Raw genomic sequence first — 27813 nt, 5'->3', positions numbered from 1 at the left:
GGGTGGGGCATGTGGGGACTTGCTCACAGTTGTTTACATCGGGCGTTGGCGGAAAAATACTCTATTGTAGCCCAGTCGACTATGTCTATACAGCTCCCCGTGTTATGCTCAGATACGTGTGTTTTGGCACATACCCCTTGCTATTGTGACTCATGTAAATTGTATGTAGAACTTTGGCTGACATGGGAGAATTGCTAGTTTGCATTTCGCTGTTTTATTTTTTGCATAAAAAGTCAGAGCTAGAAACGACTGGTGCCAACAACAACACAGTATTTACAGCTGTTTATTTAAAATGGTTTTGACAACGAGAACACTTGTTGTGGGTGATAAATCCCTAATCTAGCAAATTGTAATTGCCTCTAGAATGGTTTGTGTGACTGATAATTGCCATTACAAATTAAAGCTTAAAGTTTGGAATCATAATATTGGAAGATGCGTAGAAATGCGACATGGTTTGGGTTAGGGTTAGGGTTAATACAGTGGATCCCTGACTCATGTGAATGTCTGTCTGATGTCCGGTTTCTGACATCTTTAAGTCCCTCCAGTAAATGTTAGAATGGGTGCCTATGTCCATACTGTATGGCTGTGCGGGACGTACCCTAGCTGTGTTTACCCACTGTATGGTTACACAGGGTGCTTGCCTGTAACGACTGCCTGCACATTCAGGGAACTTTCAATCTGTTGTTTACTTTAGCTACGTCACATCTTATGAAAATACGACTGGTCCAGATCCCCTCAAATTATTCTCTCACAAAGAGAAAGGTATCAGCGAAAGGGGAAAGCACACTAGCAAGTCAAACTCACACGACTGCCCCACCCACATTCCGAAAAGTATGCTTTTGCGCTAGAGCGCGCGCGCGCGTGCCCAAACAGAGAGAAAAGTAGATGATGAACAGTGATAGATAAGTGATGAGCAGAAAGAGACAGAAGGATATAGGGAAGATATATATATATGAGTTGTTGAAGTGAAGTCGGTACAGAACTGTCTATGGAAGTCACATCTCTCCTTGCACCTTAAGACCTGGGCAGGGTCTGTTCGTAGCCCAGCTGGCGACAGCTCAGATTCTTCTGAGTCATACTTCGAACCACTGACGTCATGGTTCACACGCCCAAGTCTGCACCGGTCGACGAATGGATAAATAATAATCTGCTCTGTGTTCCTGCCATCTGTGAAGAAAATGCGAAGGAAAACAGATCTCTCTCCTCCTCGTTCTGGGTTTTCAGATGTGTGTATTTTTTTACAGATATGATATCTACAGTTTGTTCCATTTTTCTTTCAAGAACTGCTCTGTTATCACCTAAACATTTTGCATTATACTCTCACGATCCAGGCTGGTGAGACTTTGTCACTCAAATCCTGCTAATAACCTACTACCGAGATTACCCCATTGTATCCCTCGCGCGAGACAGCTGTAGCTGAGAAGCGTGTAAGTGTCAGAGGTCACACAACATCAAACAGCATGGGAGCAGATGGTTCTTGTTTCTAAAGCTTCGGCGTAGTTCTTTCCCTTCACAGTCGTGAACACGTTAGATAGCGAGTATAGCAAGTTTTTATCAGGAAATTACTGATATACAATCATATATCCATATGTATGACGATTGTATTTGTATCTGTGTGTTATATCTAGATATCTATATAATCAGTATCGTTTGAGGTTTTTTAGAGCATTTCCTCTGATAAGTACAAACAATACGTGAAATGTTCTCGTAATCCCGAAGGGTGTGGAGGGTCTCTTTGTCATCAAAAACAGCATGCATTAAATAAAGTCAACATATGCTGAGGTTGTCTCTCAATGTGACGGTTATCACCCAGTAATCTCTGCGTGGACAGCAGCTGATACAGTAAACAGCTCAGTGGATCGTTGCTTAGTTTCCCGTTGCCTTCATCAAAGATTCATGTTGTGTGCGTCCTGCGCATACACTCTCAGGATGACTACCAGAGTAGCAGACAACTGATACAGTGACAGTGTAATGACAGGTAATGCCGCGCTGCATACAGCAACAAGACTGGGTCCTTAAAAATGTCATTTCGTTTGAGGTGGTGTTATGTGTTCTCCACCTCTCAAGTGCTTAAAGATTAGAGTGAAAGGAGAAAGTAAACTTTCTTGCAGTGGACAAGTACCCAAGAGAGAGGCAAGTTCAGACCGAGCACTGCCGAATTGTTTGCTTTGGCTGAATTAATGCCTTATCAGATTTCTCGTTTAAAGAGATGAGTAAACTAATTCTTTTTAAACTGTTGATTTCTGCATTTAACTGGCTTTTGTTGTGTAAGTTGTGAGATAACCTTTTAGTACAGTTTTCGGCCTGAACTTAAAGGACAAGCCTCTCATCCACCCACCCACAAACCAAACAAATAAGTTGTATTTCTTTGCACACGTTCAATAGAGTCGCATTTTCTTTATAGGCATGTTTAAAATTTGCAGTGTTGTCCATAGGAATGGGAATCCCATGGGAATCCCATGGGAAACGTCCCATGGGATGGGATGGGATGGGACAGCACACATTTGTATTTCCCATGGTAGTCGATACTTCATATTGTAAAATAAATTTACGCTGAAATTTGCATTGTCAGACTTTTTAATCACAGGAAAAATACTTTTTTATTCCAGTTTCATTATGCCATGACTTTGTTAACATGTGTGCAATGCGCAGTGTTGTCCATAGGAATGTTATTACCATGGGAATCCCATGGGAAACGTCCCATGGGATTGGCAGGGTTGTCCATGGGACATATTTTTCTATCCCGTCCCATGGCAATTTATGCCTGTCCCATCCCGTCCCATCCCACGGGATGTTTCCCATGGGATTCCCATGGTATTAACAATCCTATGGACAACACTGAAAACCACTTTTCGGCTTTTGTTCTATAATTCCTGCTACTTCACATACAATAGATGATTCAGAGGAAAGATTTAAATCCTTGATGGATGAAATAACAGTAAATTTATTTTGCAATATCAAGTATCGACTACCATGGGAAATACAAACGTGTGCTGTCCCATCCCATCCCATCCCATGGACGTTTCCCATGGGATTCCCATGGGATTCCCATTCCTATGGACAACACTGGGGATTGGATGGGATGGGACAGGCATAAATTGCCATGGGATGGGATGGGATAGAAAAATATGTCCCATGGACAACCCTGAAAATTTGTAACCCATGTGCTATGTGTTTGTGCTTGAGAATTTTGTATACAACATAATTTAACTGTACATAAAAATTTGATAGAAAAAAGAGTGTGTGAGTGTTAGATCAACCTGTTTGTGCGAGAGAGCGTTTGGGAGGGAAGAGTGTCTCAAAGAAACACACACACATATGCATGCCTTGTGAAGCGAGACAACAGCACTGTGATCCACACATAAAAATCTGCTGTTTCATGCCGGCACTACACACCAGTAGGTTGTACCGGACCACGCCTACACACCCGCCTGCTGTTTTGACTGAGCCATGTTATTCTGGGGTCACGGCATGAAAAATATCTGTCATATCAGTTCATATCGACGAACAGGCCCTGGCTTCTATTTACCATCTCGGGTGCTGGTGAAAGCCATGGCTTGGACCTTGTAGCAGAGCTTTGAACGATGTCGCAGAGACTCTGTGGCATATTGTTTTGCTTGTGTGTCTGTGTGTTCTTGTTTATAGACGAACGTATTTGCTTTGTACAGGTATGTAAGGGAGATAAGTAGGGCGGGGTCTGGTGGGCAACGTTGGCAAAATATTTTTAAAAATCCGGATGTATATAAAATTTGAGATGGTTTGCTATAAATTCACTAACGCCAGCGTAATTGTCTCCAGCATAAGGCCTCTCTTTCTGTCTGTCTGTCTGTCTGTCTGTCTGTCTGTCTGTCTGTCTGTCTTTCGTTCTCTCTTTCACTAAATGACATATTATCATGCTCCTTTTTTTATTTCAAGTTGCTGCAGACGTTGCAGACCCTCTTTTAGCCGTATAAGTAGCTGAGAATAAGCATCATCGTTCGCACGACCGGTATGCCCATCAGAGGGAGGAACATGGCGAGACACTGCAGCAGACTCAGTGTCCACACCGTAGTCAAAACCGGAAGCGGCAACCACTTGATGAGGAGCTCGAACCATTCAGGCAAGAACACGGGCATCATCAACAGAAACAGTGCCAACACTGCCATGGTGGTGGTGGTGGCGGTGGTATGTGTGAAATCTTCAAAGTTGTCAGCGGACTTCTGGATCGACAAGCTGGTCGGCTCAAACTATAACTGTGCGCGTGACGGCGACTAAGCAGGTGAGTATTGGAGTGTTGGAAGGATCTGGGCATTAAGAGTTCCTCGACGGTTGATGATGACAGCAGAAGACGCAGCGAGGTGGTTGGGGTCTGAGGAGGATGGCAAGAAAGGGGTGGTGCGTGACGTGACTTGGCGCTCACTCAGTGTGTCTTGTCATAGGTGCCTGCTCCTTTATAGCCACCCACGTAGCCCGTGTTGTCGGCGCGGTCCTCCCGTCCCTCCGCCCCCTTACCTTTTCCCGTCTCGGCATCGAATCTCTCCTTGTGGGCACCTGTATAACCCTTGACGTCCGTCAGCCGCTGAACCACCGCTGAATCTTTAGGTTTCTGCAAACGACGGGGGTGGGGGGTGAGGGGTTGTTGCGGTCCTTGAGCAGTGAGAAAATCTTAACATAAGTCAAAGTCAGTGTTTTGCCTCTAGAACATAATTATGGTCAGACGGGAGAGGGGAGTGAGGGTGTAACGGGATGAAACTTCCAAGCAGGACTAAACGTCTCGGTATAGTCTGCGCATGCGCATGAAGCGAAACTTCACTTCGTTATAGTTGCTCTAACTGCATAGCCATTTTTTTCTGTTCTTTTCTTCGCCGATTTACTATAACATTTTTACTTTTACTATTTTACTTGTTAACTCGGCGAAGAAAAGAAAAAAAATGGCTATGCAGTGATAACGAAGTGAAGTTTCGCTTCATGCGCATGCGCAGACTGTACCGAGACGTTTAGTCCTGCTAGGAAGTTTCATCCCGTTGCAAGGGTAGAGTCCTTCTTCTCTCCCTCGCTGCCTTACCTCCCATCTGTAGTCAGGCAGCCACACTCCACAGTTGGATAAACTGCGGGAAGTAGCTCTGCGTCATACGGGTATCTAATAGGATAGCGTGAGATAGGATAGTGCCCTAACCTCTAGGCCATCTATTGGCCTGTCCCCTTATTAGCAAGGTAGAAGCTATTGAAAACTCATAGAAACAGTAGCTACCATAGCTACCATATCATAGAAAAACTCTATAACACAGAGGCTGCGGAATATTAATGACACCACAGCTGTATAAAAATAAAGAAAAAGAAATGGCACCTGTTGAAAAAAACCAACTGGAGTGTGGGTCAGTTGAGGAAACGAGGAACATAAAAAAGGAATATAAGGAACATAACCAGGGTCATGCAGCGCGAAGCTTCTCTACTGAACCTTCAGCCCACATGAAATATTTACTTCTTTCGTCTCTAACTAATTTTTAAACAAATGGACTTGGTAATTATAGATCTGGTGAGGATAGGTAGCCCTTCTGGCAGCGTCGGTGTGCCTTTCCGATTCCAATGCATGACCAAAAGTGTGGAACTAAAGTTAGGTTTTGAGTATACGTAATCTTCGTGCCTATGCTTGCCTATGCTGGCCATGCGATGGACCGGAACCTTAAAGTTGGTTTTGACATAGGTTTCCTACAGAACTCACGTTATCAGCAGATATCCACTCCCGGTACTTGGTGCTGATCTTAGTTTTGAGAAGGTTCAGCTCCTCTTGCACAGCAGGGTCATCTGGTGTGGGGCTTTTGCTCTTCTTCTTCTCTATAACCTGATTGATGGCCAAGTCAGGAAGGACGTTGTTCAGAAACTGATCAACCGTGAGTTTCTTCCTGAATCACACAGCCCGAGCGGTACATGGACATCACACACAGAACGAGTGGAGCATGAACAAGTCACACATATCACCAGTGAAGCATGAAAAAGTCACATCACCAGTGAAACATGAACAAGTCGCACACATCACATACACCCACTGCGCCCCCACCCCTCACACACACAGCAGGAGGGTCACAGAAAAATGTCCTACAGAAGCGTAGATCCATGGACTTGGTACGGCGTGGCATTCGCTTAATCTGTACGCAGCATCAATCTCACGCTAAATAATACTGAACAACGGCTAGTTACAATGACGACTTCAACGATCGTTCTTGTATCTTTCTGCGATTAAATGAAGCGATTTTGTTGACAGAGATGTTGAGATTGTCACATACAAAACAATGCAGGTACATCGCAGTAACACCTCCCTTGATGGATAGTTGGTCAGACGGTCAGTCAGTCGGTCGGTCATTCGGCTGGCAGGTTTGATATGGTTTTTCGGTCGATTCGTCATATATGCCACTTGCACTGTATTGAGTGTGTGGGCGCACATTTATTCATGCTCTTTTTGTTTTTCGTGTTTGTGTTATGAATTTTTTGAATGCGAGTGTTGTATTTGTTTGTCTACAGTATTGTTTTCATGACTCGCCTGTTGCTGTCAAAAGCTCCTCTCACTCTCACCCCTCGCTCCTTCTGACCTTTCAAGTACTTACGTTTTCTTATCGCAGTACTTGCAGAAGATGGTAGCGTCGACGATGTTGGCGATCTTGGGGTCGAAGGTCTCCTTCAGCAGCTTGTTGACGACATTAGATTTGCCCTCCGATTTTTCAGCGTTAGGCAGTTCCTTGCCAGCGCACTTCTCCGCGCACAGCATGAACATCTTCTTGCAGTCGCCGTTCAAGTCTTCCGAGCTGCCGGACGCCATGATGAGTAGTGATGTTGGGGATACCACGGCGTCACGACAGGAGGGAAGACGCTTGCGACTTGCTGGATCGTGGCACAGAGACTAGGGATAGAGAAAACAGGAGAACTGGACGCAGAGCGACACAATGACTAAAAGCACTAAGAGAGAGGAAAAAAAGAAACAAACAAAAAAAGACCGAAATGAGTCTATGTGAATCATAATAATAGAATTTGTATAGCGGATTTACCCCTCATGGAAGCGAGCTCAATGCGCCTCACGAGACAAATGGGGGCTCGTGGCCTCGATTGAATGTTTAGGTTGAATATCTCGAAGTCAGGTCCTAAGAAGAGATCGGAAGTGCGAGTGTGTTGCCTTGCGTCTAATGCCGTGTCGCTGTTTATGCATGACATGTTTTTGCTGTGAATATTTCCATGTGCATTGATGCATTTTATAATTTGAATCTATGTTTGCTTACTTTTTGATGACCAGAAGGTATAATTATTGTTTACATAATAATTGCTGATTGTGCATCAGTGAACACCTATTATTGCCATTGTAAACAGATTGCAAGTGCCCACACAGACTTCTCGCTTATCGGCTTCTGCAGATGATAATTGGTGGTTAATAAGCCTCTGGCTCTGCTCGGCTTTTTTTTTTTTTTTTAAAGAGAATTTTCGCTTCCTCGGTTTAATTACTTTCGCTTTTGGGTTGCTCCCCTCTTGCATCAACAATACTGATAAGCTTATTTATAAAGTGCCTTTCTCCAGCATCATCAGCCCTTTACACTAATAAGAGTACAGTTGTACAGCGCGCTTCCCCATCAAAACGACGAGCTCAGTGCGCTGCACAATCTCATGAAGAAACAAAACTCGAAGATGGGTCGGTAATGTGACAATGCGGTGATTAATCATAGCTCTCGGGAAGAATGCATTAAGAAGATCAAGCCAGGTGGAGGTCATCTTGAAGAATACGATGTAGAAAAAATAAATTTTCAACCTGAAAAAGGGAGATCACCCTAATCAACGACAATAGACTTTAGATCTAAATATCATCGTTTGTTGTTCAATCGTTTGATCAGGACATCCAAACAAAAAAGAGGAAGCGGGACTGAAGCATTACGTCGTTGAAACATCGTCGTGTGAGGCTTAACACCGACCACAGATACAGTCACCGCGGTTACAGGAACTGTTTTCTACCTCATTTAGCTCTCATGTTCTATGAAAACATCGCAGTCGTCTCTCGAGCTGCTTATCACAGTTGCCATCAAACAGCATACCCTCCTGTCAATGTTAATTTAAAAGAAAAATGCCTTTCAAACCTAGAAAAGGTTTGGGCGTGTGTTGTTGTTGTTGTTGTTGTTGTGTTGTTGTTGTTGTTGTTGTTGTCTAGCCCGTCTCAGAAAATTTCGGAATCTAAGGGCTGCGCTTTTTAAATGCTCCGGGAAGAAGAAAGGGGGAAAAATAACGAATGCAAAGATAAACAAAAGCGCCAATTAATGAAAAACAGTCTGATATTCATTTTGTTATCGTCACTTTGAAGAATAATGCAGACGCCAAATACAGTCGTTTAAATCTCGCTTACTACTCTCTTCATTTTTCTTTTCTCGCCATCATGAAAAATATCAGTAAGAAAAAAGTTTTGATTCACTCACGGTGTAACTAGGTAAAGAAACTCCTATTACGGGGGATGGTCATGAGAGGGGGGAGAGACCGTTGGGTCTCCAGGTTTCCAGGTGAAAGGTGGTGTTATTCACTTCTTCTTCATCCGACGAACTGAAAAGGCTGTTTGACAGAACTCGGTTTCCATGGAGCGTCTCGCGTCACGCGTCACATCGCGATAGGTGCGGTGCGTATTGCGATACGATGCTTGACGACATCAGTGAGAATCTTCACAAGGAGCAAGAGAGGAGCACCAACTTGTACTAGCACATCCGTGGAAGGAGTATATTCAAAATCCACTGAAGAACTGATGGGAGCTGGAGAAGGGGCTTGGTTGTTTCTTGATTCTCCGTTAAACCTCCTCAATGCAGACTCTTGTCAGACATATTGTGGTTTCGGCTATTTCCGTCACCAAATAAATCTATTTCGAAAACAGACTACATCCAGATATATTTAGTTCTTATTTGGGGCTTTTTACGGTTCAATTTCAAAATTTTCTACAGTTGTCTGTTGTTGTTCTTTTTGTTTTGTTGTTGTTTTTGTTTTTTTGTTTTATTTTGGGTTGTTGTTTTTTTTTTTTTGGGGGGGGGGTTGCTTGTTTTGTTTTGTTGTTGTTGTTGTTGTTTTTAATTTTATTTTACTGCGGGAAAGGCCTGTTAAAGGGGAGGAAACTCGCAAATCGATACGAGAAACAGCTATGATAATGTACCCTTTGTTGCAAAATCTTATTTTCGTGGTGAACGATATAGCCAACTGGAACCAAAAAACTACAAACTTTTTAGCCGTTAGAAGAGGAAAAAAATTGACAGTAACAATGTTTTAAACAGCAGCTCAATGGCACATGTTTGAGTTTTGACTCAACTCGTCTGCGCTGACAGGTCAAAATTAACTCCCTAGCAACTTGAAGTGGCCCCTGCACTGCTATCGCAGAAGTAATAGAGCGTTGTGAAGGGTAATCTAAACAAGAAATATCGATTTGGCCATCGGCAACTACTCCGCCCTGTCAGTGGTGTCCTTGTGTTGACCAGGGGAGGGAGTAATTGAGGAGTATGGGAGGGGGGTTAAAAGTTTCTCACTACCCTACCGAACTTCTAGGGTTTCGTGGATGTAGAGTGAAGGGTACTTCATTGCCATGGCCAACGGGTCAGTGACGGAGCCACGCACCCACAGCACGTCCACGGATTGCTCTTCCTCATAAGGCACCGTGTTTGTATCTTTCAGTGTAATGTAACAACCAATGTAATGTGTATCAGAACGGTGTTATCATCTTAATGGTGTCACCATTTACTGTACAACAACGGTGTCGACATTTTATCTTTAGTCTACTACCCTTTCTTAGGGCACAGGGCGTTCTCCAGTTATCTCTATTTTGTGCTTTTCTCTCTTTCTATATCTAGTTGTAATCCATCTGTTTCATGATTGTTTCTAGGTCCCAGAGCCAGGTGTTTCCTAAACTTTCTCTTTCCTTAAGGATTTCAAGTGAGGCCTGTCTTATTGTGCTAGATTCTACCTTTCGTAAAGTAATACCAACCCTGTTTCCGTTTGTATATTTCTACGTTGTGCATATGATAACGCATATTCCCCGATGTAAACTGCAGCAATAATAAACTTCAGCTACGTCAGATGTCCCTCCTGCTCCCCATTTCCGTACAAAGATTTCGAAAGTGTGGTCACCTTCCACATTTTAGGTGCATTTGACGATAAGCTCGAGATCCTAACTCTCATTAAGCCCGACTATAGATGTCACTGTAGCTGTTGTAAATATAAGTGCTAACAAAATGGATGCTTGAGTGTATGTATTATATACTTTGCAGTAATGATGTATGCAGCGGCGGCGTTAGGGGGTGGCAAATGGGGCGGCCGCCCCAGGCCCCGCTCTCGAAGGGGCCCCGCGCTTCAGCCCCGAGGTCATCTTTATGACTTATTGCTAGCTGTGTTAAACAAGTTGTGACAAAAAAATTGACGTTCAGAAAACACTTCTAAGTTCTAATTAAGCAAATTATTTAACCCATGCATGTCTTCACGTTAAGCCCGACAATAATAACAAGCAGTTTATTAAGTTGTCGTCACCATATTATTTCGCTTTAAGAAAAAACCGCTTCTGTCACAAACGGTTACGAACAATTAAAACGCTAAATTCATTCGTTATTTCGCGAAATTGATCCAGCCTATCTAACTGTATATAAATCAGTGCTTCCGGCATCACATTAATAGGGATGTTGATACACCTACTCCATTACCCCGGCCCCGCGCGGATGGTCGGCCCCAGGCCCCGCGTGTTCCTAACGGTTCCTAACGCCGCCTCTGGATGTATGGTTACGGTTAGCAGCAATTGTAGTTGTAGCCTGGATTTAGCAACTGTAACTGTTGCTTAACGGATCTGGCTACAACTGTTACAGTGACGAACCCTGGATTTCTAACTGACGGAACCCCGGATTGTTACAGTAATAGACCCCAGCATATGGCCCGAACACTCTCAGCAAGCCGTAAAAGAGTCGTGGCACTTCAGAGTCATAACTCGTTGTATTTTTACAAATGGCAGGTAACACAATCGATGATCTTGCGATAAGATGTGGTCCATTAGCAGCGACGGTGATAAAAAGCATGGCTATGACGAAACAGTTGTTGTTGTCATGATTTCCACACTGAGCTTTAGTAGAGGTGGGCAAGGAGTAATGGTAGGGGTAGGAGTCGTTTGTGGCAGAAGCGATGATATTGGTGAGTGAGAAAATAAATGTTACTAATCCCCTTCTCTCTCCCACTCTCATCTCAAAACACACACACACGCGCTGCCTTATTCAAGACAATGTTTTTGGCGCCTTCAAGATTGTGACATCACTCACGAGTGCTTCCCGTCGTAAAACTCATAATGTAATGTAATAAAGCACCATAGAAAGCAAGGTCGGGTCCAAGTTCTTGTCATGCTGCCTGTTAGTCATTTTCTGGCGGTCGAGTTCATACAGGCACAAAGCATGGCCTTGAACGTGTCTCAACTTTGTGCTATGGTGTTCCGTACACACCTGCACTCACAAGTATGCACGTCACACACACTGTGCCTTTTGCGGGAAAGTAAATTTTGCCCCCTAAAATACAGTCCCAACTTGAAAAGAAAAAACAAACAAACAGCTAAGTACCAATACTTAACATCAGAGAGCGGGATAGCTGTCTAGCAAGTACAACAAGCTGATACTCGTCCTGTGCTCCCAGACAGCGGTAGGGTGTGCTTGGAATCTGCCAGTGACTACAGCAGTAATTAGTTCCGTGATCACGCAAATCCCAACAGTTAAAGTGGCGCGTAACTAAGTCGAACTTCGCTTTGATCCCCGCGAGCAAGTGTCAACAGCTCTGCCTGCCTCCTCCACTCGTCCAACGCCAGAGACACTGTGTTGTAAGAGACTGCAACTCTCATTGTCATGTCAACACCGATTGATTTGTAAGGGGATATGCTGGGACTGCCATTCTTTATGTCAGGTTGATACAGTCGGAGTAGTTGCCGGTTCTCCGAGAAGGACTAAAGCGATAAAGGCCGTGGTCTGTATCGAAATAGGATAAGTGGGCAATAATTCGACATATCGAGATTATCGAGGATCATACGTTGCTTTGTATTCTTGGTGATAGTTTATCCTACTCTTGCTCTCCTTCCACCCCCACCACGCAACTCCGTTGGGAAAAAGGGATTAGGGGTGGGGGTCGGAAAAAAGAGTTAAAATTTTTGAGCAATGATATTAACCAAATAGACATAGACTCTTAATAAATATTTCTTAGTCACATGTGAAACTAAATTTTGTTAATCATATATATTGGAAATATTATAATAGTTAAAACAAATATAGGTGAAAACAGTACAGTGCTATCAATCAAAGCTACTTGAGACTTTTTTTTATACATTAAAACAAAAAACGGAAGACTGTCAGAAGCCATTTGAAGCTATCGAATTTCTGAGGACGTTCACATCCGAATTCCCATCAGGATTATCACTGAACACGCCTCAAAAAAGTATCCCAACGTTTCATACGTTTATTAATTACCCTACTTCATATTTGTAGGATAGAACGAAACGACCTCGTGGTCCACCTGGGCGATAGTTTTGACATTTGGATTTATTACCCTACTGATGTAGGGCTGAGAAAAATTAGTCTATAGACTCATTAAATTGTTCCTCTCCACGGAAATCTTTAGTAAAAGGCGAAAGATTTTCTCGTGAGTTGAAGAGAAACCAGAGTAACCGAATATGGCGAACGACCGGACGGTTGTAAGAGATTTGTTCTGTATTAATAGGTGTCTTTTGAATAATAAGAAGAAAATACAGATAGTTACCTAATATTTTTAATCGTTGCATGAGTTTGTTTAATCAAAGGCTTTCAAGAATTTTCTTAAAATACATATCTACTTTGCTGACATTTTATATTTCAAAACAGGTTACTTATTGTTTAAATTGTTATTTTCAAAAAGGGATGTTACTCTGTTGCAAATCTTTTAGCACAATTACACAAAAGATAATACTCGAAGAGAAGAACAGAAACAGTGCATAGTCTGTGAAAACAATACGGGTTTTTTTTTTATAGTTTAAAAAGAAAAGTATTCGAGATTGTAAAAGTTCTAGAATTTTATTCCAGATAATAACCGCTCGTTTCACTTCACTCCCTTGACCTAAACTGATCATATCGAGTTTGGGACCGGGCCCGACTAAAAGCCTAGTCTTTGTCTTAATAGAAATATTTTACTACAAAGGTGTGCCAGCTTAAGATTCACCAATACTTCATTTGTTTAAAAAAAAAACAAAACTGATGGTCCAGCCTAATTAATCATGTCCAGTCTGTCACTTTGGCCAGCCAATTCCTCCCCTATCGATCTCGGCGTTGGTCTCCCTTTAACGTGCCCTGTATAATCGGTTGTTTCACTGAATTACTGCCTGGTCCAAAAAAATTTAAGCAGTTGCTCTCTCTTGAATGCCTCAACTCCCGCACCTTTTCACAGCTAGCACCGTCCACGTTTCGTACTAGTTAAGCAGGATAGAGAATTCTAGGAACTTGTGCAGAACTTGTCGGTTAAAAAATAGAACTTATTTCACATCTGGGAAACTTATCATTCATTTATGTAATGCAGTCAGGATAATTTGTGGACTTTAAAACGATGAGCAGCATAGTTCCGACAGGGGTTAACTTAAGTGGGAATTGGAATTGACATTTTGGTTTATTACCCTACTGATGTAGGGCTGAGAAAAATTAGTCTATAGACTCATTAAATTGTTCCTCTCCACGGAAATCTTTAGTAAAAGGCGAAAGATTTTCTCGTGAGTTGAAGAGAAACCAGAGTAACACACATTGGCGAACGACCGGACCCGTGTAAGAGATTTGTTCTGTATTCGTAGGTGTCTTTAGATTAATAGAAAGAAAAAAAGAAATACTCTTAAGTTTGTCATGTATTGTAAATCTTTGCTTTCTTATAGCTTTTAAAATATTATGTTAAAATATTTGTTCCATATTCTTAAAGATTTTATCCAAAAGTATTATTTATTGATTAAATTATTATTTTGTAAAGGGGTATAACTCTGTTGCAAACCGTTTCGCAAAATAACATCTAAAATGATAACACTCGGAGAGAAGAACAGAAATATGAACATGTCTATTCTACTTTTTTCATTGATGAGGTAGACAAACGGATATTATATTAATGCTCTGTTCTTTTATTCTAAATAATACAGCATATCCATGTGTGTCGTTTTTACATTATACCCGCTAATCCAAGTAACTTCTCAGTTCGCTTAACTCCCTTACTCTACACTTACCTCTTCGAGTGAAGGGAGTGATCGGGGAGCGAGCTGAACTAGAAGCCTAGTCTAACATCGATCTTTCTGTCGTCACAGAAATGTTCTAATGACAGGGTTCGGCAGCTTATAAGATTCGCCAAAACGACCTTTGTTTTTTTTTGTTTTTTTAAGTGCTTGTCGAGTCTAATTAGTGCTGTCCACTATGTCACGCTGCCCAGCCTATTCCTCCTCTATCGATCTCGGCGTTGGTCTACCTAAAGGATGCCCTGTATAACTGATTGTTTTACTAGTTTATCTCGCATATGGGAGGAAACCTTTTAATCATTCATATATTACTCCTTAAGACAATGTGCACAGACAAGAGTCTTGGAAACGACCTAGTAGTTCACCTGGGCGGTAGTTTTGACATTTTGGTTTGTTACCCTACTGATGTAGGGCTGAGAAAAAATAGTCTATAGACTCATTAAATTGTTCCTCTCCACGGAAATCTTTAGTAAAAGGCGAAAGATTTTCTCGTGAGTTGAAGAGAAACCAGAGTAACCGAAGATGGCGAATGACCGGACGGTTGTAAGAGATTTGTTCTGTATTCATAGGTGTCTTTAGAAGAATATCTAGACTATCACAATCCAAAGAGTGTACGATATAAATATATTTGTTTATATTCGTATAAATGTGTATTAAAATTTATTGTTTTATATGATTCAATGTTTTTGCAGTCTTTCGCTACGAGTAAATAAATTATTGAATGAATTATTTACACAAGGGGCATAACTCTATAGTCAATTACTCTATAGTTCATTACCAACGAGAGAGATTCTTTTTTGCCTAAAAACACATAGGTGTAGTTTAGGCTGTGATATTATTCTAATTGATGTAGTTAATTACACGAGAACATCATCACTCAATGTATGTAGTAGTTCATCTCCCTTTAATTTTGCATCCATACGCAAGCAATAATCGTGGGGTGTGAACTTGTCCTTTTAACAGACTACTACACCTTTTAACAGATAATGTCCTCTTTGCTAATGATAAGCACAAAGACATCTTATTTATTAGATATTGAGAATGACTCAGGCTTTCGATCTCCATCTCTGTCTACATATAATTTTGAGTTTGTTTTTTTTTTTGTTTTGTTTTGTTGTTGTTTTTAACTGCATTTTAAGGTCTTATTAAATATTACTGCGTTCAGTAAACATTTAGGTGTGTTTCTATATGTGGAATGTGGGTAATATGTCTGTTCTGGATCATACTTTCAAGACATTTTTATGAGTGTATAGTCAGAAAGGTCTAAAATGGGAAGAAAGCCTAATATAGCCAAACTGTAACTTCACTTCATGAGGGATAATTTTATCAATGCAAATTATCATTACTAGGCAGTTACCTGTACTTAAACAAGAAATACTTCCATTGAACGTTTTGACACCAGCAAGCTGTACTCCTTACACTCCATCACAAAATGAACGAAAGAAACAAACTATTTTAGAAGGCAACAAAGATTTTATTTAGATAAAAATATGTTGATTACTGTTTTATTTTAAGTATTTTGAAATCTTGTTTTGTAAGGAGTTTGCTTATTCTCATTTGACTAAAATTCATGGGGAGGTCCAAATGTTTGATGACTTTCAATAAATGTGTTATAAAGGTTTTGGGAGGGAAGGGTTTGGAAAACTGAACCCAAAGGTTTACTTCATTTTAACTTCACATCACCACCTATTGCAAAGCAGTTTTAATGCAATTAATTTAAAGCAATTCTCAAAATGCTTTTTCTTTCAAGGTTAGAACATTTAAATGTCTAGTCCAAGACAACTTCATCAAAGTTACTTCCACTTTCATTTCTCATCTTCAATGTTTTTGTTCTGAGGGATGAAATGCTTTTTATATACAGTATTAAGATTCAAAACAAAACAAAAAAATCACGTCGACAAAGTTCTGAAGCAGAAATTCTTCAAACATTTTGACCTTCCAACCTATTTCCCCAGCTCTCTTTCCTTTTGCATAAAAACAAAATTAATCCAGATATTAACATTTTTGGAAAGTATTTCTTTTTTGTCAGCATTATGTTGCAAATACAAAATAATATATTTGGTACATAAAAGTTACTGCATTTAATGTAAATTTGTTTATCTCCACTGTTTATTTTTTAGGAAGCATATTTTAAGATAACAAACTGAAAATATGATTTAATGACTAGAAACATTTTCAGTGACCTTTACTATTATGGCTATCATTCCTATATTTCTATCTGTATCAAAACATCAATACCAGTGAGATTATTATAAAACAAAAATATAACAAAGTACAGTATTCAAGTGGCAAAAAAAGTAATGTTTACATCAGGTTTCAAGCAAATGAATGAGGCAAATTTATTTTGAATATGCAAAGTTGTGCTTTTCTAAGCTGTCTTAAAATTTCACCAAAAGAAAAATAAATGAGACATCTGATGCTCTGTTAAAGCAGTTCATGATGTAATAATGCATTTAAGTTTTTGGAGGTGAAATCTTTTTGGAAAATGTTGCCCTAAAATTCTTGTGCCACATATATTCACTTGTATATATGTAATTCACTTGTGATAACCAAAGCTTTGCTGTATTTTTAGCCCTACAATAAGGGCTTTTCATAAATGTTGCAATGGCAGTATTACCTTTATTTTGTTTAGCCTCTTCCATGCAGAAGGTATGGTAACCAACCATATTTTGCGACTTATATTTACCAAATATAACATTGTCTTTCAGTCTGACAAATTTCTTGACAGTGGAATCTGGGCTCACAACAAGCTAACCCATAAAACTGAATCATCACAGTTTCATAACGATAGTATGTTAGATGTTTGAGCAAAGCAGCAGCTCCACACAAATTAAATGCTGATGCTGAAAATTTGCTGTCAGTGGTGTGCTGATCTACAATCATCAAGGATTATCAGAGAGATTGCATTTGCTTCATGAGTTCCTCTATACTCAGGTCATTATCTTGAATAGTGGCACTGTTGTCTCCATCCTGCAGAAATATTAAGCAGAAATGTCTTTTGTGAAATCAGTAAATATCTTTCATGAAATAGTTTTATTGAAGTTTACACTAAGATAACACTTCATTCCTCATCCTGCATTAAGTTTCACCTGCAATGTGCAGTGTTTATCTTACTGATCCAACTATCAATAGGTAATGCATCAATTTTTCTAAATCTGTGGTTTCTAAAGTCCCCTAAAAGAGGTAATATTTCAGAGATTAGTTGCCTGACCCCACAGTAAGCATTTTGTAAAGATTTTCAGGTCAGATGATGCCACTAACTTGTCAACATTCGATGAATGCCAAAGTGTTTTACAATTAACATGCATAATGATTGCCAGTCTCTGAAACAACCTAATTCTGTAAGCAAGAAAACCCACAGGTGATGAAGCTGGCTTGGTGTATGCTACTGTCACTCCCTTTGTCAGGACTGGCTTATCTCCTTCTGCAGCCTGAAGCTCCTCTGCTGTTGTCTCAGACACCAGTTCAATTTCTAGCACAATAAAAATATTTTTTCTTCAACTTTACCAGATAAGTTGTTGACCAGTGTCACTTCTAACTAGAATTTAATCATAGTAGCTACTCTAAGAAAGACCAACAGCTATCTTCAAGAAAATGTTTTTCTCAGTGAATGCTTCCCACCTAAAAGCACAAAGATAATATATTTTAAATTAGTAGTTAGTAAGGTCCTTTTCTTTTTGAAAATCTCTCACCCCAAGGATTTTCATCATGTACAATCTCTTCTTCTTTCTTGACCTCAGATTTTTCTTCCTTAGGTCGAGTTGCCTCTCTGGCCTACATAAAGCAAAAACCATAAACCATGATATCTGAAGAAATTTAATAAACTTGTCATTTCACTTATACTTTTTATTGTGTAACAAATGGAGATGGTTTACTGTGATGCAGTTTTATAAATGGGTCACAAGATAAAATAAACAATTAGTTACTGTCTCCTAAAAACCATAAAACAGATTGCATCTACATAGATAAAAGTGACAGTTCGTTCCTTTCAGCATCATACACTACCTACCTGGTATTCCTCCTGCCGCGTCCGACAAAATCTGTCATCACATTGTGGATTGGGCTTCAATGCCATCGTTGGAAAAAAGTCTTGCAGAGCATTGTAACCCAAATAGTAAGAAACGTCTCCAAAACCTAGGAGATATCTGAGAAAAAGATCTTACAGTACTTGAGTCATGTAAAAAGTATGTGAATCGTGTAATACCAGTTTAATATCCAGTTCCCAGTATTTTCTTATGAAGACTTTAAAACAATCTTTTCTCTCGAGTCACAGTTAACAACACAAATATAACTTTCATAGTATTTAGCAAAAAAGGGGACACAGACAATAGTATGCATGATGTAAAGAAAAAATTGAGCTTTTGTTACAAATCATTGATTGTCCAGCATTTATTATTTATTAACTTATAAAATATGTATAATGACTGAAATGGCACGTAATGTAGTAGAAATCCATACAATCAACTGAAAATTTCTCTTCAGAGTCAATCATCTTCTTGTAATTGAATCTATTTCTGTGCTTGTGCAGGGGAGAGAAGGTTCCTACACTATAAATTTTTTAAAACCTTTCTGTCAGTAAGCCACTCGCTCTCTGCACTGAACGGTACTCACTTCAGGACAATCTTCCCTAAAATACTTTAAGAAATTCTGCAGTAGGATACTCACTTTAGGACATTCTGCACTAAGAAGCCAGCCACAACTCCCATGGTTGTGGGCAGACTGGCTGCACACACTCCTTCTCTCTTCAATGTTTTTTCATCTGTGTTTGTTGCCACCACTAGTGGAGGAGCACACTATCAACAATAGTCAAAGGATAATATATGTTCATGTTCATCTTGTTCTATCTGACCTACGCTTTAGGACAAGTCAACCACTAAATGAATATATTATTTCCATTTGTATTATTTTTCACAATGTCCGAAGAATATTGTTTCTGAAAAAACTGTCAATGACTGCTTCAAGGTGAAAAGCAAAAGTCAACTGATTCACCTACAATAAGGAACAAAATTTCAGTGTGATTTTTCAATCTAGACCACATCTATGGTAAAAGGGGGGGAGGGAAGGAATGGCAATCTTTTCAATTACATAAAACTAGTGAACAATGAGGAAGGGAGTGGGGCATTGGTGTTTGGTGTTTGGTGTTTTATGCTGAGCCAGCAACTGTATCAAGCCAAGGCATCAAGCCCTGTAAAGCGATGTCACATACAGAGAAAGAACAGCGTGCCCGAAATAAGAGCTGATAGGACAGTGAACCTTCACTGTATTGGTTACAGATGCTAACCATTACACCATTGGACCACCCCAGTCAATAATGACAGACAAAAAAATTAAAATATAAGACAGAATTCTCTTTATGACCTACTCTGAAGATATGACAACTGATGGTGATTTCAATTTTATCTTAGGTGAACAAAACAAAAAATTCCAGATAGCATGTATAGTGAAGATAATAATGCAATACCAACACGTTTAACTTCCCATTTTTATTTCTTTCATCTGCTTCCTTTGGATAAAATCTTCAAGCAGAGCACACTTTGAACTTAATTTAGCACAAGTTTTATTTTTCTCCAAAATAAGGAGGATCCTTTCATTTTATATAACATCTACTATACTCACGGCAAAACATGATGTTTCTCCAGGAATAATGAACTGTATGTGACCTGACACAGCATTCTCACTGACTCCAGACTCAAACCACTTCTGACATTGCTCATTGCATGCCTGAAAGTACACAATAAGTAGAACAGCAGGCGTTCCATTTATATTCTGTGGCTTCCCTGTCATAACTCCTGCTTGCTGTATTAAATATTTCTCAACAAGTATTGCTTTTCATTCTCAGTGTTTTAATCCATTGACATATCTTAAAGGATTATATATAGATATAATGCATAAGGATTTGTTCTGTGAATGGAGTAAGCTAAATTATTAGTTAGCTACGAGCTATAAAATGAAAATGTTTCATAGCACAAGTCAAAAATATTTTGTTTTAAAAAAATCTGCAAAATATAGCAGACAAGCTTAAAATAAAACAAAGACATGAAAAGTTGCAAATGGTGAAATGTATGGCAACTTTAATAACAACAATAAAGAATCCCACTCAAAGCTTTTACATGACAAATAAACACTTAAAAAAAAAAACGAAACATAGCTTCGCTCAAATTGTGTCCTCCAGTGCTAGTTTATGCATCAACAAGCTCAAAGGATTTCCTATTCAATTCATAAACTGCCCACGAATTCAAAACTGCCCTTGTAAATTTACATATACTATTAAGAATAGAAACTTTATATGATTGTCATTTGGTTTGAAGAAGTGCTAATCTAAACAATGATCCCAGAAGTTTGGAATAAATGCGAAAAAAATTAAAATACAAAAGTCAATAGTTTTTCAAATATTTAAGATAACTGCTTACTGTGTTGATAGCCATGCGTGCTTCAAAGTTGTCCACACAACTCAGCACTAGGTCAACAGGTTTAGCTCCTCCTATACCACCATTCCTGCAAAAAGATAACAGATACATAGACATTGGCTTATACATCATCACAGCATGGGGCCAAGTTTTCCATCCTTTATACCCCTGGAACTAACATGCAAGTTCATCCACACTTTAACCCCAGTTTACACAAGATAACATTTTCAGACTAGAGCAGAAGTAAGTCTCTGTTAACCTGATTCGATCCATAAAATGCTGGAAGTTGTCCACTGTGGTGATGTTGTAGTTATACACTTCAAACTCCACATCTGGGTTGATCTCCCTAATAAATATACACTTCTTCTTTTATCATAACCACCATCAGGATGGCTGGGAAATAAATCATAAAATACAACTTTCTAATGTGTAATATCGAATAGTTAAACTTAAACCAACAGCTATCTAAAAGCAAGGCTAAGTGAATCAATAATACATCAACTATAGAAAGAAAAATAACTGATCTCTTGCAAGTTGATTTTCTTTTTTGTTTTTTGCTTCTGTATTTTGGTCATAGTTCAATTGGATATCAGTATTAGATCTCCATGCTTGTGTGTATCTTGGCTGCATTTTGCTTAGTATTTTTTTTTTTGCAGTTGGATTGTATAAGATGTTCTCTACTAAATAAAGCGCAAACTGATTGGACAATTGGCCACATTACCACTCTGGCATACTTCATTCCTTTCAGCAGTGAACTTAATTGAGCTGCAGTAAATAAACTCATCTTTTTGCTGTTTTAAATGATGTCACTAGTAAATATTCTCTGACGTCACTAACCTTGGCTTTCTGGAGATTTTCAGCAATGCATCATCACTGTTAAATTTGCAGTGATCACCTTTACTACCAGAACGCAGAAAGTCTTTGCATTGGTTTTTTTGGTTTTGTTTTATATTGTCATTGTTTCATGGATGCTGTCAATACTGTTTAGTGAACCTGCCTGTTGGCCTGGACACTACGCTATATAAATCAACTTTATTATTATTTATTATTAAAATTTTTTAAAAGAATAACACACAGAGATTATCCTGACCATTCATAGATTCTCTGTTTGGGGATGATGCCACAGATGCTCAATATAACTAAAAAAAAAAAAAAAAAAAAGGCAATCAACAAAACAATTACTAAAATCCAAAAAGAAAACAAAAGAAGAAGCAAAAGTCCACAGACCTTAGTGTTCTCTCAGCAGCCTCTACTTTGCTCATGCCAGCTTGGTGTGGTTGGTAGAATAATCGATTCATGTTGGCAAGTTCAACTTTGTCGTAGTCAAAGAGTATCAGCTACAAAAGGCAAACATCTGCATCAGTTGTGTCCTTTCTTCTGTCGGTCAAATCAAGAAATATAAACAATAACACTGCTTTCATTTATAGAAAAAAGTGGAGATCCAGCCGGAGGAAGTAAACATACATTAAGTCTGCTCATAAGCAGGGCACAAAGTATAATATTTAAATGCTCTGCTCTTGGTAATGCATAATGTAGGTTTTCATTGATAAGGATAGCAGACAAACAGTTTGTACAAAGAACATGATGTGTGCCACAGAAGTACTGCACATTCAAGTGCAGGCCACTAGTCTGAAACTAGAGACAGATACTAGCTGGCTTTAAGTCAACTAGCCTCTATTTTACTACTTGTAAGGCAATACTCTCTCTGTGTATTAAGCTTGCCCTCCCACTATAATTTCATATTTTTTATCAACTATCAACACAGCATGCTTTTTGCTTTCTTGAACTGCTTTAGTTATTTTTTAAGGAGGTATGTATCGATATGTTCATTTTTCATGCTGGCGTGGTGGCCTCGTGGTGGCTTCAGCAAGTTCTGTTAAAGTGTGCAAGTGTGTGTGGTAAGAACATAGCGCTCATTTGTACAGTGGAAATATATGCTCGATAAATCCTGCTGTTGTTATCATTGCTACTTTCTGAATCTGTAACCTATAATGTTGACTAATATATTTATATAATAGTATATGAAATAATATACTATTGATAATAATCTATGATGAATGATATATTTTAAGTCATCACATTCAGAAAATTGCTGGATTACCCAAAGATATTACTAATCACCTACCTTTCCTATACCACACCTGGTTAACATTTCAGCAGTAACACTGCCCACTCCACCTACTCCTACAACTGCCACAGAAAATTCTCGAATCCGCTGCAATAAAAACACATTATAAACTTATCTTGCAAAATGCTTCATTTCACTTATACCACACCATATTTATGCAGCATGTGTGTGTGTGTGTGATTCTCTCTCACTGTGTGTTTGTGTGTATATGAGTGTGTTCTCACAACAGCAGTAAATCTTGCCACGCAATTCATCTTCTTTTAGAAACAGATTCTTGCTCTTCACAGATTTTTAACAGCTTTTGATACAACTTATGTGATGAACCAACCAATAATAACAATTTTAAGTATAGCTGATGCAGAGAGAAATTACTTTTAGTTTACCTCATAATTGTCAACTATACCCATCCTCTTCAGTGCCATCAATCGGCTGAAAAAAGAATACACAGAGTCTAAAATAAACACTCCTCAACATTCTTGGCTTCTAAAATAAAGTAGTTCAGGTCTAAATATTATCAGAATGCATATTTAATATGATATAATTACTCAATCTTTAAGCTTTCTTGTTCACCCTTTTACAAAGATTTTGTTAATAAAGTATGCAAGGGTAAGATGTGTGAACGAATGATAGATAATCAATTAAAAAAGTGAAATGCGTTTAAAGTAACGAAAGATTGGAGAAATAACGCAATGTAAGCTTTGAATGCGTTTTTGTCTAGTAGTATATAACATGGAACACTACTAAACAAAGTCCGTATGGCATATGGCTTCACAGCCGATGGAAGAGGAGCAATAAATATCAAACATTAGAATAGGCATGCTATGTAATAAATTATTAAATGCGTACAGAAAATATATTTCTTCTAAGTGTGAGCAAAAAGTAGTACCTGTACGGGTTAGAATCAACGACTTCAGCGCTCATCGCAGAGATCTTTCCTCTGGATGAGACATTTTTCGTCTGCAATGACTCTGCCAGCTGTTTTTCCAAGTTTGCTATTCTCTTCTTCAATTCTTCTACTGTCTCCATTCCGCTACGTTATAGCTTTTAAAGAGATTAACAGTGTGTTTATTTTGAAAACTTCGTATGATCCAGAGGTTAGAATATGAATGCAGCAGACTGAATTCACAAACTCGACGTGTAAAACAGAGTAATCATACCGTTCAAGGGGATGTCAATCTAATCAATGAAGGGAGACAAGTGAAATTAACTAAGCCTCAAAAATATTATATATATAAACTTAATTACATTTTAATTTAATCTAGTCGATTAGGATAGAAAACGTTCTGTTATAGGTAACAAAACATTGCTTTTCTTCTAGAAATAAAGCAAATCATGGAGTAAATTGTATATATATACTTATATGACATAATCGCCAACATCTGAGGCTCGTTGGTCTAGGGGTATGATTCTCGCTTTGGGTGCGAGAGGTCCCGGGTTCGAATCCCGGACGAGCCCTGATATTTTCTTTTAACTAACAGTTTTTAACATTCTGCAACAAATAACAAAAAATAATATGAGAAACTGCCCAAAATTAACATCTTTTGACGACTTTCTTTCGGTCTGCGGCCAATATCTTTTAAATAATCTTTGGGTGGTCTACAGTGTCGCATAACAAAAAAAAAAAAAACCCTGTATGAGACGCATGCTTCAGGATAAACCAAGGAGAAAGTGTCACTTTGCAAATAAAGATCATGTCTTGGTGCTGTGTTCATGATCTCGTTTTTATGTTTAAAAAAAAAAAAAGGAACACTCACGATATTGTAATACGTGCACCATATGGTTATTATGGCGACCAAGAAATTTTCTAGTGTTAAAGGGAAGGAAAGGAGCAAGCAGTAAAAGCAACAAATGAATGAAAAAATGAACTTACTGTCATTAAGTGTCACAATGGTATGCTATACTTAAGTCGAGGATATCCACAATACCAATACTGAACATAGAAAGTCCGATAAAACTGCTGATGCAGACGAAGCAAAGGTCTCAAATAATGAAAAACATGGAGAAGGTTAGTGTGAATAAATGAAAAAAATCCGGAAATAAATCCATCTTAACATATGTCGTGCTATAAAATACTATGAATATTTCAAAGTAGCTATAGTGGGTGCTGGAGCCTATTAAACCAGTTAAATGCATTTGCAAGGGCTCGGCATCGTACTGATCGGCCCTCGACTAACTTTCCAAAACGAATTGTGGCGATACGTACCACTGTGCTGTTATGTTGTTGTTGTAGTTTTTTTGGGAGGGGGGTTAGGAATTTGGCTTTTGCTTTTGTTTTTGTTTTGTTTTTTGTTGGGTTTTTTTTTTATTGTTTTGGTTTGGGTTTGTTTTTGTCATCAGCGCCCAATAAAGCCAGACAAACTGTAAATAACATCGAAATCTTTCTCTGCTATCTAACTGAAAAATAAGTGCAAAACTTTTAAAATATCAATTATATAGCGAGTGGTATGGAGGAAACAAACTGTACTGTTAACACTACTGTTCATAAGAATGTGTCTTCTCGTATAAATAAGATCCGAGCTTGGCGTTGTCGTCGCGCTGGTCTGTGCACGGTCCAGTGCATGTGAGTGTGACGTCAATGCCATCTCAAGTGGTTGTGAATGAACTCTTGAGTTCACCAACTGTGAAACTGTAATCCGAATGACGACGGTTATCTCCCTATCGTATAACCTGTCGTGCTTCGTTCAGTCGTCTTTAGTAAATGAGCAAGATGTAATTCCAAAGACTGTCAACATGGCATTATAAGTACGGTCTGTGGCAAGATTAACCCAGGCACGTGTAAAACACAAGTTTCTCATTAACCGAAAGTCATCAAAAAGGTCATCTATAGATGCTGTATTTTCATCTAAAGCACGCCGAGACAGACTTGGAAAAACAACTTAATTTGTCTGTACCCACCTACTCAGAAAAGCTGTGTATTTGAGTAACAGACAATGAAGAAAGGATCTTTTCTCTAGTAGCTGTATTTCATAACATGAGTGTTCTGTCTTAAAAGCTGCAAACAGCCTTTCCGCTTGTCATCTCAAATCAGCTCTAAACTAAGCAAAGCGGCAGAAGTATGGTGCTATAATTTCTCTCTCTGTCCCTTTGTGTGTCAGGTTTTATTGCACGAAAAAGCTCATCTGTGTTTAAAAAGTAAGCTCCTTCACAAGAAGAGGTTATTTGTTTCAGCAGATTGTCTAGAGCACGCGCATATTTTTGTGAAAATTTTTCTTTTTAATTTGTTGTTTACAGTTTTGACTTGTCTCGGTATGTTTTACCAACACTAGTATTATTATACATTCAGGCGAAAAATACAGTTGGAAACCCTGTGTTAGCTTACACTGTGGTTTTCATAACATCTTTAAGAAAAAAATCACTTCAAGTGCACATAAAGGATGGTCATAACATTTAGAAACAATATAAATCTGCATAGCACATATTTTATTGAGGTTACACTGTTCATTATGGGTGTGTTCGTGCGTTGTTTCTATAGTAACCCATAACTAAACAGGATGCAACGCCTTGACACAGCATGTCAAAAGTCATCTTCAGCCTAAAATAAAGCAAACAATGTAATTATCTGTGTTTCCACAAGTCGTCGCTGCACTGTAATTTCATCAGGTTCTGTGGGCGCAGAAGTTTACATCCAACAGGAACACTAAATTAAAATGGGGAGAAAAAAAATGTAAAGTAACTTTAGGGTATGTTAGAAACAGGTTGGGCAGGTTTATCATGGCCGAATCTTCTTCTCAAGAGAGCGGGGTGATCTAGCTAAGTTATTTCAAGCAAACTATACGACCGTGCATTTTATGGCAGTCGTAAATAAGATGTTTTAGAGTGTGGCCTGCGGCATGGAGTCTGTCAGGGATGTTTGGCGTCGTGATTTCTGTGACAGATTTCCACATACCGGTGAGGGGCGAGGGGAGGGGGTGAAGATATTAACTGTTAATGCACGTAAATGCACATGCATGCATTGTGTCGGTCTATGCATACGGTTTTACAGGTGTGGGTTTCTCCCAGTTCATGCATATTTCCATGTGTTCTTTATTGCCCCTGGATGTGCCAGGGGGAGGGGGATTGAGAGAAAGAAAAATAGCAAGGCTTTTTGTGAGTATGCTATATTTTTAATTGCATAGCTTTTGTTCGAATACAAAAAAATGTGATTATATTTCATTTCTGTGCACAATCGTGCAAAACTGCTAACGCATAGAAATACTGTATATTCAGGCGAGTATAACTCCTTTAGTATCACTGGCGGTTTGGTTTTTTTTTATTATTTATTTATTCGGTGTGTTTGTGTGGACGTCAATAAATATGTGCTTGTGCCCGTGTGTGTGTTTTTTTAGTTTCTCTTGTCGGCACCATTTGTGAATGTGCTCAGATGGACAGAGGATTAGACTGGCGCGTTCCCATGGATTTCGTCGACGTCAGGACTGAGAGAAACAACTATAAGCCCTTTGCCGAGCTGTAGCTACCCGCTTTCTCTAAAACACCCTGTTGTTATCACCTACCCACATCTATACAATCGTGTCACTGAAGGCGAACTTCTTGCCCCCACTAACCGCGGACTTCGATTCCAAAAGCCACTTGTGTCACCACGGCGTCAAGGGGCAGGTTGCATGACAACACAAAGCCACAACACGATAAACACCTGGCTTTTCTGTGAGCCCGTCCATTGCTTTTACATCCTGCTCAATGAGACTTTGTAAACCTTTGTGTACAGGCAGTGGAGGGTGGCAGTTAGCAGTTAGATGGATGTCAGGTTCTGCCGAGAATTTCACTAGTTGGGGAGTAGGGAGGGGAGAATGCCAGATCCTGACTTATTTCTAAACGTGTCATCTACATCCCCAGTGGGCTTTCCTCCCCTCTACCGACACCGCTTTTGAGAGGTCTCTTTTCTCTCCCTATTAGCATTAGCATATCTGTATATTTTTATATACTTATGGTTTGGATCTTGCGTCAGGCTTTCATACAGAGCTGTCATTCAGTGCAGCCGACTGTTAAGCCATCAATTTCTCTCTGAGTAGGTGGTGCACGGACGCATAGAAAATATATATATATCGCTCGCTAATGGT

General features: G+C 39.2%; 2 protein-coding genes and 4 non-coding genes across 6 annotated transcripts; 1 reads left to right on the top strand and 5 right to left on the bottom strand.

The window, feature by feature from the left end:
• Nucleotides 1-3888: 3888 nt before the first annotated feature.
• On the bottom strand, nt 3889-8608 carry LOC112574689 (tubulin polymerization-promoting protein family member 2-like). The gene is made up of 4 exons (XM_025255921.1): nt 8424-8608; nt 6582-6874; nt 5702-5882; nt 3889-4585 (listed from the first exon to the last, which is right to left on the bottom strand). Exons 2-4 carry the CDS (start codon nt 6791-6793, stop codon nt 4400-4402), a joined length of 579 nt encoding a protein of 192 aa, XP_025111706.1. The 5' UTR covers nt 6794-6874; nt 8424-8608; the 3' UTR covers nt 3889-4399.
• Nucleotides 8609-12534: 3926 nt separating this feature from the next.
• Nucleotides 12535-12655, bottom strand: LOC112553803. The gene has a single exon (XR_003097112.1). It is a non-coding gene; the product is annotated as a U5 spliceosomal RNA (small nuclear RNA).
• A 972-nt stretch (nt 12656-13627) lies between these two features.
• LOC112553798 lies at nt 13628-13748 on the bottom strand. The gene has a single exon (XR_003097110.1). It is a non-coding gene; the product is annotated as a U5 spliceosomal RNA (small nuclear RNA).
• Nucleotides 13749-14619: 871 nt separating this feature from the next.
• Nucleotides 14620-14740, bottom strand: LOC112553813. The gene has a single exon (XR_003097115.1). It is a non-coding gene; the product is annotated as a U5 spliceosomal RNA (small nuclear RNA).
• A 937-nt stretch (nt 14741-15677) lies between these two features.
• Nucleotides 15678-23943, bottom strand: LOC112571761 (ubiquitin-like modifier-activating enzyme 5). The gene is made up of 12 exons (XM_025251038.1): nt 23646-23943; nt 23143-23188; nt 22757-22846; nt 21859-21968; nt 20891-20977; nt 20635-20719; nt 19841-19945; nt 18890-19017; nt 18234-18369; nt 17917-17998; nt 17584-17696; nt 15678-17194 (listed from the first exon to the last, which is right to left on the bottom strand). Exons 1-12 carry the CDS (start codon nt 23783-23785, stop codon nt 17117-17119), a joined length of 1200 nt encoding a protein of 399 aa, XP_025106823.1. The 5' UTR covers nt 23786-23943; the 3' UTR covers nt 15678-17116.
• A 199-nt stretch (nt 23944-24142) lies between these two features.
• On the top strand, nt 24143-24214 carry Trnap-ugg. Its single transcript has one exon. It is a non-coding gene; the product is annotated as a tRNA-Pro (tRNA).
• The last annotated feature ends 3599 nt before the right edge of the window (nt 24215-27813 follow it).

Source organism: Pomacea canaliculata, linkage group LG1 (genome assembly GCF_003073045.1).
Source record: "Pomacea canaliculata isolate SZHN2017 linkage group LG1, ASM307304v1, whole genome shotgun sequence".
NCBI classification, from domain to species: Eukaryota; Metazoa; Mollusca; class Gastropoda; order Architaenioglossa; family Ampullariidae; genus Pomacea; species Pomacea canaliculata.
Note: the sequence above shows the minus strand (reverse complement) of the source record. Positions and strands in the feature narration are given on the sequence as shown.